The sequence below is a fragment of the Castor canadensis genome, chromosome 4 (genome assembly GCF_047511655.1).
Source record: "Castor canadensis chromosome 4, mCasCan1.hap1v2, whole genome shotgun sequence".
In the NCBI taxonomy this organism is placed as follows: Eukaryota; Metazoa; Chordata; class Mammalia; order Rodentia; family Castoridae; genus Castor; species Castor canadensis.
In genome coordinates, this window is record NC_133389.1 from 167090653 (window position 1) to 167100959 (window position 10307).

A 10307-nucleotide genomic window follows, 5' to 3' on the forward strand; every position below is an offset into this window, starting at 1 on the left:
GTGAGACAAGCCACGGACCTGGTCAAAGTCCCTTCTTTATTAAGGGTTATCAAGCTGTACACTGTCTGTCCCCACCCCTTTCCACTGTGAGTTCAGGCAGCAGAGTTTACTACCTTCCCACAGCAGCAGACCAGAGCTGGTTGGGGAAGTGGGGCAGAGGGTAGGAGCTGAGTCCCAGCATGCAATGCGGCAGCCCAAAGCCTAGGGCAAGGCTACCACCCCTCCGTCCTCTAGGGGACAGTGGGATGCAGGCCGGAGTTTCTTGCTGGGATGGACAGTTGAGGTCATACTCCAGCCCTGTCAGTCCCATGTGCATGTGGTAGGGGTACAATAAGCAGCAATGGGGGCCCAAGAAGGCTTCAGTCTCTCAGGGGCCCATTTTAAAAGTCGAAGAGGACAGCAAAGAATTTTCATCCTATTTCTGCAATTTAGAAATCTTCCTTCTTAGTGTCAAAAGATAGTGTGAAGGGAAGCTGAGAGCTAGGGTCTTCACCCCTACAAAAAGCAAAAGCCAAACAGAAGGGGAGCAAGCGGCACACACATGCCAGTTATGTGCAGGGAGCAGAAGAGAGGTGAGCTGGCTGCAGCACTGGGCGAGAACTGGGGTTGAGGTAAGGACCACAGCCTGAGCTGCTCATCTATTCCTGGTGGGAAACAGGCTGCAGGGGTTGAGGGGCTAGGTCCAACCTCCCCACTCCACAGTTGGCACAGGTTCTCCCTGCTTGGCAGCTTCTGTGATGGGCAGCCCTCAGGAGACTTGCAGGGGTGGGTGCAAAGGTGGCAGTACTGGGGCTGGGCTGGGGACCAGTTTCTAGCACCACACTCTGAGCCAAGGGAGTCCTGGGGATGAGGCTAGAGTCTTGTGCGCTCCTGGTTCCTAGGCCTCAAATTCTTCTCCTAGGGCTGTGGCAAGCCCAGCGTTGGCACCTCCCATGGCCAGGCACGGACACACAAACACCACACAAATGGAACCAGGCAACACTCAGAGGAGCCCTCCCATGGTGGGCAGATGGGATGGCAGGACAGCGGTGGCCTCCATCCTGGGACATGGGGACCATCTTCAGCCTTGTCTACACCTGTAGAGAGAAAATGATTGGTAGTAGTGATATTCTTCATCTATCTGTTCACTCCATGGGAGCCTAGAGATAAAAGAAAGAAATTTCATTCCTGGGGAGGAAAGTGAAGGAAAAACCAAGCCCTGGACTTCAGAGCAGTTGAGGAAGAAAGGGGAGTATATTTTAGAGGGAAGTGTGCAGTACTTCTGCACTGGATGAGAGGTACCTTCCTTCACCTGGGAAGCTGTCACTCTGCCTGGAAATTCCTACTTCTGGCCGTTGTTCAAGCCCTTACCTTGTGCACCTGCGGGGGGAGCTCGTCCTCTGAGCCCTCCTCAGGCACAGGCTCAGGGTGCCTTGATGCTGGCTGTCCATCCTCAGCCCACCCTCCCAGGGGCAGCCGGGAGAAGTGAGAGGGAGCCCGGGGTACAGTGCCAGGATCTAGAGACAAATAGGAACACAAATAGAAATGAGAAGGCTTTGAAGACTGTTTGCGGTGAGATGGGATGGTCTCTTTGAGTTCTCCTTTCCTCCCCTAAGGAACCACACTTCTTGGCAGCTTGTTTCCTTCTGTACTCCCCACTTGGATACCTGTGATGCCCCCGTAGCGCCTCTGGAAGCCCCCATGCAGGGCGGTGGTTTCAGGTGCTCCAGGCCGGGGTGCGGCACAGGGATAGCTGGCAGAGCGGGGGATAGGTTGCGTGGCTCGAGCACCCTCTCCGCCCTCTTCAGGGGCACTCTCTCCACTCTCATCACTCTCCCGGCGGTGCCACACATGCCGCTCAGGTTCAGCCTGGGTCTGCTGCTTGTGGAGCTGGAGAAGTTTGTGTGGGGGAGTGGCTTATTAGCTGGGGACAGAAGGATCTGTCTGAAATAGCTGCCTCTACCATGGTATGACTAATTCCCAGTTGGAACTTCTCATCTAGAATTCTTGACCCAGAGCATCTATGGTGTTAGCAGTTTCTGACACAGATCTGATGCTGTTTCTTCTCAGCAAACCCTTGGAAGAATCTATGAGTAAGTTGTCAGGGCCTTCATTTTACCCATTTGATTCAAGAACAAACTGACCAAGCATCTAAGTGCCAAGTCTAACTTGATTCTTCCCTGTTCATGTTAATAAGTTTGTGTATCTTTTCTCCTATTTATCTACTGGTGGCCAGAATATTCCCACAAAACTTCAGTTAGTATTCCTTACAGATTAAAAAAAATTGTTGCCAGGGTAGGTAGCGTGGTGCTGAGGACACAGTAGTGAAAAGAAAAAACCAAACAACCACCCTCCCCCCAAAAATCCCAGAAAAAACTGACAGCCCTTGAGGGGCTTATACATTGGTGGCGATGGTGGCTGGGGGAGGACAGATCATAAACAAATAAAGAAAAATATGGAATGTCATATGATGCCACATGCTATGGAGAAAGAATAGGAAGATTCAGAAGGGTGGGCAAGGGAAGTTTTTACTGAGGGTGGGGTGAAAAAAGTCTCAGGAAGAGGTAACAGCAGAGATAGCAGCAGAACAAGGAAGAAGAAGAGGAGGGAGCATCCGGATATCTCCAGAGTAGACTCTAGGCAGGGGAAACTGTAACCATATGAAGGCCCTGGAGAGTATACTCAGCTGAAGAGGCTATTAGGGGAGATACATATGTATATATATATGAATGAAGACTACAGAGCAGGTAAGAGGCAGAGAGGGATTGGAACCCAAGTCTTGCTTCTTTGCATCTAAAACCCTCTATTCTGTTTTTCAGCGGACCACACACCTGGTGCATATAGAGGGCATGCAGGCTCATCTCAGTGGATGCGTATTCAGACAGCACCAGGCTCTGCAGCTGTCCTTCCCACACACTGCTCCCGGAGCTGGCTGTCCTGGCATCCACCCTGTCCAGCAAAGACAGCAGCTGTCAACACTTTTGAGACCCACACAAGTTGTTGGGGGCTGCTGCCATGCTGTTCCATCTTGGCTTACTCTACTTACCCAGAGCCCGTCATGGTGCTGGGAGCCCGGCCTGTGGGGGCCTGGCCAGGTTGCAGAGGGGAGAAGGAGCGCAAGGCAGAGGCAACTTCAGCCCTGTGTCTGGAGCCCTGAAGCTCTCTGGGCAGTGGGGGGCCCCGGCAGGAAGAGCCAGCTACCACATTTGCAATAAGGCTCAGGGGCTATGAAAGAAATGGGTGGACAAAATTCTTAGGAGAAGGGAGAGGCCTCCAAGTGGTCCTCTATGATCCAATTGCAAGACTGAACAAGCAGAGGAAGCTTCCACCCCCATGTCCCATCCTCGATGCTCTACTCCTTGAATCCACTGTGCTCAACATCTCCCATTCTCCAGGTACACACCTCAGACTCAGATTGTAAGGATTGGATGGACGTGAAGAGGGCATTTTCAGGAAGCAGACCACCTTGAGCGAGGCCAGCAGCAGCTCCATCCCGCTGAACTTGCTCCTTGAGGAAGCCCAGGAAGGCTGTGCTCTCACGTGGTGGCTGCCAGCCAGGGTTGGTGATGGCAAAGTGCATGAGTGACAACTCTGTCTTCCCATCCTCAGCTTGCTGGTACACTGAGGCCTCTGTCTGCCCTCCAGACAGCCACTGCACAAGGGAAATAAGGTAAGCAGACCTGTCTTCTTACAGGAACCCTTCTAGTACCTTTCCTGCTAGAAGGGAGATCTTTGCCCTGGAGGACTAAGACTGCAATGAATTTTCCTATTTTGTCCAGAGGCCTCAGTGCCCACCTCAGGAATGGCCACATGCCCATTGCTTGTGTTGTGCTTTTCTCAAGGGAGATTGGTGAATGGTGCAAATTAAGGCTAAAATCTATTCCAGGCTCCTGGTTACCAGAATTGTGTCCCTAATGCAGGGATGCTTTTGTGTGATTTGTTGCCTCAGAAGGGGTGCCTTTTTGCAGTTTGCCCAAAGACATGATGTGCCAGCATCATCCCCGGCCACCTGCCCCACTTTTCTCCCAGTACCTGGGGATGACCATGCTGGCGAACATCCATCTGGGCAAAGGAGCAAGTATCTCCAACACCAACCACTTCCACAGTGAAGTTGCGGAAGAAGTCTATAATCTCCAGGGCCCGAGGGCGCAAGCAGAAGATGAGAATGAGGGGTGTGACAATGGGGCTTAGCAACTCCTCTAGGATGAACACCTAGAAGGGAGAGGACCAAGGTCATAAGAGAGCAGGAGGGAGTCCAGCCCTCACCACCGAGCTACCAGCCAGTCTCTAGCAGGCCCTAACTCCAACTCCACTCACTGCCTTGTACTGGAAGAGCTGGGCAAACTCGTCCCGGGTCTGCGAGCGGTGGGCATTACCCTGCCAGTGGTCAGGCATGTAGTGGATGTGAGCGAGGATCACACGGAGCAGCTGCTCAGGACAGAACACCATGTGCTGGTCTGGGATGAAGGACCTGTAGGATCAGGATCATGGTGAGACATAAGCCTTTCCCAGAATACTAGTCTGCTTGCCCCCACTTGCTGCCCCGGCTCACCTGCACACAGTCACAGTGACCCCCAGGAGTGTGACGGTGGTGAGGACGTGCTCCACAGCTAACACATCTTCGTCGTAGATGGTGAGGGCAATAAGCACAGCCAGGATGGAGCCAGCAAAGAAGGCACCATTCTTGGCCAGCAGTGTCAGCAGAGGTGACAAGAAGCAATTCATGTATTTGGAGGCAGGTTTGTAGCCTCGATTGAGGCGGGACTGCAACTCATGCTCCAGCTCATTGAAGTGGCGGAGGTAGCAGCGGCCATAGAGTGACCAGCAACGTGCCCCCAGGGCTCCTGGCTCCCGCTTCAGTACCTCGGCGTAGCTGAAGAAGGCATAGAGAATCTGCCAGATGAGGATGAGGGGGCACAGCAGGAAGTTGGCGATGCCAATCCATAGGATGCGGTTGCTGAGGCGCTGTGCCAGCTCTAGCCGCTGTCCCCCACGTTTGTACTCAGCCTTGAGGCTCCATTCATTGAGAAAAAGAGAGCCAGGTCCCCAGAACAGGATCAGCTCAAAGTTGTACTTGAGGCCTCGGGTGAAGAAGACAGCCTCCCCGAGGCCAGGCAGGCGGAAGCGCAGAGGCAGGAGGGATTTGTTCACTAGTGCCACCATGTAGTTCTGGAAACGGAGGATGCGATGGTAGATGTCCAGTTCTGTCAGCTCACGCTTGTGAATGCAGATCTGATGTTCTTTCTGGGTCTGTACAATCCGGGCCTGCACTTCCTGCCACGTGCAGTATGGAAGGGCAGACTGCAGGGTGGAGAGAAGAGACAAAGAATGGAAGGTGGGGTTGTTACCTCAACCCCTTGCCCTGCCTATATATGAGTCTCAAGGTCATGTGCTTAGCCGAGTAGAAACTTTAAGCAGATGCTGCTATAGTTTGGATCTGGAGTGTCCCTTGGGCCTACACTTGGAGGAGATATTGGGACTTGGGACCCCAGCTCTTCTTGTCTTTGTTTCCCGGCTGTCATGAGGTAAGCAGGCTTCCTCTGCTATGTGCTCTTGGTATGATATACTGCTTTACCACAGGCTCAAAAGCAATTGGGCCAAACTACCATGGAATGAAACCTCCAAAACTGTGAGCACTGTGAGCCAAAATAAACTTTTTTGGTTTTTTTTTTTTTTTTTTTGGTAGTATTGGGGGGTTGAACACTCAGGGCCTCACGCTTGCTAAGAAGGCACTCTACCACTTCTAGCCTTTTTTTTTTTTTTTGCAGCATGGGGGCCTGAACTCAGAGCCATAACCTTGAGCCACTATACCAGCCCTATTTTTGTGAAGGGTCTTTTGAGATAGGGTCTTGCGAACTATTTGCTAGGCTGGCTTCGAACCGTGATCTTCCCGATCTCTGCCTCCTGAGTAACTAGGATTCCAGGCGTGAGTCACTGGTGCCCGGCTACCCTTTTTGCTTTAGTTATCTTTTGCTTTTTTTGCCTGGGCCATGATCCTCCTATTTATGCTTCCTGCATAGGTGGGATGACAAGATGTGTACCACTATGCTTGGCTATTGGTTGAGATGAGGTCACACTACATTTTTGCCTGGGCTGGCCTCAAATTGCAATCCTCCCTAACTCTGCCTCCTGAGTAGCTGGGATTACAGAAGTAAGCAACCACACCCAGCAAACCTTTCTTTACAAGCAAATTATCTTAGGTATTTTGTCATAATGACAGAAAGCTGACTAGCATATCTGCCAATGATAAATACAGACATGTGATGCCCAGGAATACACATCATCCCTCCCAAGGTGTCTTAGGTTGTGGTGCTAATGGCCCAACTTTTGGTCTTACCATGGGGATGCGTAGAGCGTGCAGATAAAAGGAGTGGATCTCCCAATAGCAGCAAATGTTATAGATGAACTTGATAAGCCGGTGGATCCAGAAGACACCAGCAATGACCAGGATAGTGATAAGGGAGCCGTTTTCCTGAATCCTGGTGGTGGGGATAAAGAGGAAGTGGAGTCCTCAAGGACTTCCTTGAGGAAGGCACTTTGAAGACATGCTACTATCCTACTAAATGATTTTGCTAGGCTAAGCCTGAGCCTGTGTGCTGGGGTACAAGCTGCTGCCTCCTACTATACTCCATTCCCTACCAGCTAGCAGGATTACAGATTCCAGTGTCCTCTAACCTGTGGCCTTACCTGGCACTACAGACTTGGGCAGGCAAAAAGGCATCTGGCAGAGTGACCTTGACAGGCTCAGTAGGATGAAGACTGTGGTTCACCATCTTGTTGGCAAATAGGATGTCATAGTCCACACAGCTAACCAGGAAGGTGGTGAAGGCAACCACAAAGAGGAACTGCCTAAGGTGTTGGGAAGAGGGGGTGCAGTTCAAGAGTCAGAGAGGCACCAGCGAAATAAACAGGGACAAAAGAAGAGCCTGGAAACAGTTGAACAAGATGGTAATGTTGAAGGGGCTGGAGAATTACCAGTGGGCTCTCTCTACTGCTCCACCTCATAGGAATTTCCAGGCCCAAAATGGCTCCTATATATTTGCTCTTAGCTAATTTTGTCCAAAGAATTAGCCTGCTTCCCTCACCTCATGGTAATCTGTCACCATCACCAGACTTGACTTTTAGAGCTTTTATGATTATGGTCTGAGGTCTCCAGTCTCTGATCCTTTTGAGATGGTATTTAGAAACACTTTGGGGATGTGAAGTCTTTCTTCATTGAAGGCTCCAACTCCTCCCCTTTGGTAGTATCATTGGCTCCTCCCTTCTAAAAGGTTCCTTGCCCAGAAAGTCTAAAGTGCAGCCAAGGAAGAACAGATTTTTTTTCTTTCTTTTTTTTTTTTTTTTTTTTTGTGGTACTGGGGTTTGAACTCAGGGCCTACACCTTGAGCCACTCCACCAGCCCTTTTTGTGAAGGGTTTTTTGAGATAGGATCTCATGAACTATTAGGTCTGGGCTGGCTTCAAAGTGTGATCCTCTGGATCTCTGCCTTCTGAGTAGCTAGGATTATAGGAATGAGCCACTGGGCACCTGGCCAGACTTTTTCCTCAAACCTCCTGACTGAACCATACACATTTTACAGTCCTGATGAAATGCTCAAGCTGTGAGTTCTTTTCATGAGAGGAGGCAAAGCTCTTTTTGTAAGAAATTACACCATATGTTTTGGTGCCATACTTGGTCCTCAACTAGAAAGGTTTACAGAGGACTGAGCCTGGAATTGAGTTGCACTGGGAGGTGGGGCCAAGGGTAGGTGCAAGAGGAGGAAGGACTGCGATGTATTACTTCACCTCATCATCCATCCCTTTGTATACTTACATGAGTTCAAAGATCTCCCCAATGAGCATACAGGTGAAGCCATTCTTCTGGTGTAGATTATAAACGTGTAAGTGTTAAGAAAAAGTAGTAAAGACAGCAGTTAAGAGAGCAGACTTTGATGTCACACACCTGAGCTTAAGTTCTGTCTCTGATTTTCTACAGTGTGATTTTAAACAAGTTACTTAACCACTCTAAGTTTTTCCCCCCCAACAGTGGTAGATTAATATTAGCAACACCTGTCTCATAGGAATATTAGGTCTAAGAAAACGCATACAAAATATTTAACACGAAACTGACAAAGAATGAGTCAAAAGATATTAATTATTATGACTATTAGCATTCCCATCAGAGACAATCAACCTTAGAAAGTTCCATATAAATTAATAGCACAAAGTGCACACAGCTCTCAATAAATGTGGGGTATCATTCATTACATTTAACGATTATCATTTTGGTAGTCTCTTTCAGGCTCGAGATGAGCTTCATTTCTCCTTTCAGGGATTAGAGTTGAACCAACCCCAATTCCCCAGCCAAGACCTGGCCCAGAGAGGGGCTAAAGTCCCAGAGCTCCAGCACAGAGGCATAAAGGATATTCGAGAGAAGAAGAGGTCAAGATTCTCAATGTGGTGCCAAGGTGCTGTGGGCACAGGAGCAGAGATATCAGAGTCTTGAAGGAACAAAAGCCCCTCATTCCCTCAGTGTTCCTCCACCAACTGTCCCACATTCCCCAGCTCTGGATGTCATGTCTAAGAACTCACACTTGCTCCCCTCAGCAACATGCACCAACAGGTCCTCCTCCCCAGGGGGTGAATCGCTATAGGAGGCCTCTAGGCGCTGGTACTCAGTGTCAAACTGCGCCATCACCGCCGCCCCCTGTCCACCTTGGCCACCTGCAGGTGAGGAGGAAGAAGAGACTGTCATAAGACCCAGGTGTTGCCCACCTGCTGCCCTGCTGACTAAGCCAGAAGGAGTGAGAAAGAATCCTTAGGCTTTGTCCCAATCACCAGCCTCCTTGCCTTCAAGGTAGAGCAGGAGTAATAACCCAAGCAGAGCAGTAAGCTTGGGATCTGCGGGGTGAGGGATGGCTAATTCTGGTCAGTCATTCTCAGAGCCTTTACTGGATATGTAGTGATGCCTCCTTGGCCTAAAGCTAGAATCTGCCTCATTGGTGGGGGCTGAGCTGTTTCATCTTCTATTCAGTGGAGAGAGAGTTCCCTCCCTTGTCCCTCCTGGAAACCCAGGGTCTCCCCAGAGATTTGCAGTTTGGAAACATTTTGTAAACAAATGTTTGAGATAAGCACATGACCCTACCAGCTCCATGGATAGTGTCTGCTCCACTCCAGTCCTGGATGCCCTGGCTGCACAGCTGCTGAAGGAAAAGGTGTCAGGCCCCAAAGAGTGGGGGCTGGGGTGGGGATACAAAGGAACCCATGCCTCCCACCCACCCACACACCCCACTAAGAGGAGGACAGGTAGACTGCAATAGGGAAGAGGCACCATTCCAGTCTAGGACCGAGACCCCTTGGCTATACTTGTCCTCCTCTAAGATACCACGGACTTAGACACTTACTGACTATGGAGACTGAGTCAGTACAGGTCACAGACTGGGGATCCCCTCCTGGGCTGTATCCCCATTGCCCCACCTCAGCTTCAGAACATGCCTCTCAGGGTCCACAAAACCCCTAATGAGAGTCTTTTCTGAAGAGGATCTTTCTGTTCAACAACTTCCCTGCTTCCCTAGCACAGAAGACCCAGCAGACAGGCATAGCTCCTGGATGGGAGACTCCAAATCAGGGTAGACTCTGGATCGTAAGGGAATCAGTGGGTTCCCTAGGTCCCTGGCGTCAGGCAGGGTCAGGGTGGTACTCATCCAATCAGTGCAGACCCTCGGGATGGTGGATCTTGGCCTTGCCAGGCCCCAGTGGGATTCCCTGGATTCGTGGGAGCCCTGCCCCTCAAGAAACTTACCGGGTCAGTGTAGACCCAGGGCCTCTGGATCCCCACCAGGTAGGGCCTGGGCTCAGGGGTTCCTGCGGATGTTGGAGGCGCCGAGCCAGACTTACAGCTGATACCCTAGACAAGCTGAGTTGCCTCTCCACACCCAGCCGCCGGGACCCGAGCACAGCGCACTTCAGGTCGTCCGGCCCCTGGCCAAGGGCTCGGCTCCCAACAGCGGACAACCTCGCGCGCGGCCCCGCCGCCCGCGCGCGCCCCCGCCCGCGCGCGCCCGCTATCAAAACATTTCGGCTGCGCGCCCCCGCCCCGCCCGTGGCGCCCCTTCCCCGGTTACCCGCCGCGAGCTCACTTGGGGCTCTGTGGGCACCCGTGGCAGGCCCAGCCCGGACCTGGGGATTCCAATAGCCGGTCTCGCGTGTCACTTCAGGAACCCCGACCCGGGCAATTCCAGGGGATCGGTCTGTTCGGCTAGGCTCGGCCCGACCCTGAGCGCTAGGCCCGGCTTCTGCCACTCACTGTCACCCGCAGCCAGCCTTGCCAATGAACATGGGGGGGTGGAG

The 10307-nt window shown here is 51.5% G+C and overlaps 1 protein-coding gene across 5 annotated transcripts; it reads right to left on the bottom strand.

Moving 5' to 3' along the window:
• Positions 1–15: 15 nt before the first annotated feature.
• Atg9a (autophagy related 9A) lies at positions 16–10284 on the bottom strand. Of its 5 annotated transcripts, none has more exons than XM_020170817.2 (16): positions 10097–10283; positions 9103–9157; positions 8550–8681; positions 8385–8428; positions 7792–7856; positions 6667–6828; positions 6317–6458; positions 4532–5280; positions 4297–4450; positions 4012–4191; positions 3383–3631; positions 3026–3204; positions 2811–2928; positions 1647–1869; positions 1351–1496; positions 16–1076 (listed from the first exon to the last, which is right to left on the bottom strand). In XM_020170817.2, the coding sequence occupies exons 3-16, from the start codon at positions 8650–8652 to the stop codon at positions 1071–1073; spliced, it is 2520 nt and encodes an 839-aa protein (XP_020026406.2). In that variant the 5' UTR covers positions 8653–8681; positions 9103–9157; positions 10097–10283; the 3' UTR covers positions 16–1070. The 5 variants fall into 5 exon arrangements, with proteins under 5 accessions (XP_020026406.2, XP_020026405.2, XP_020026410.2 ...); XM_020170816.2 differs by having other exon boundaries at positions 9103–9160; XM_020170821.2 differs by lacking the exon at positions 10097–10283 and adding an exon at positions 9760–10004.
• Positions 10285–10307: the final 23 nt, after the last annotated feature.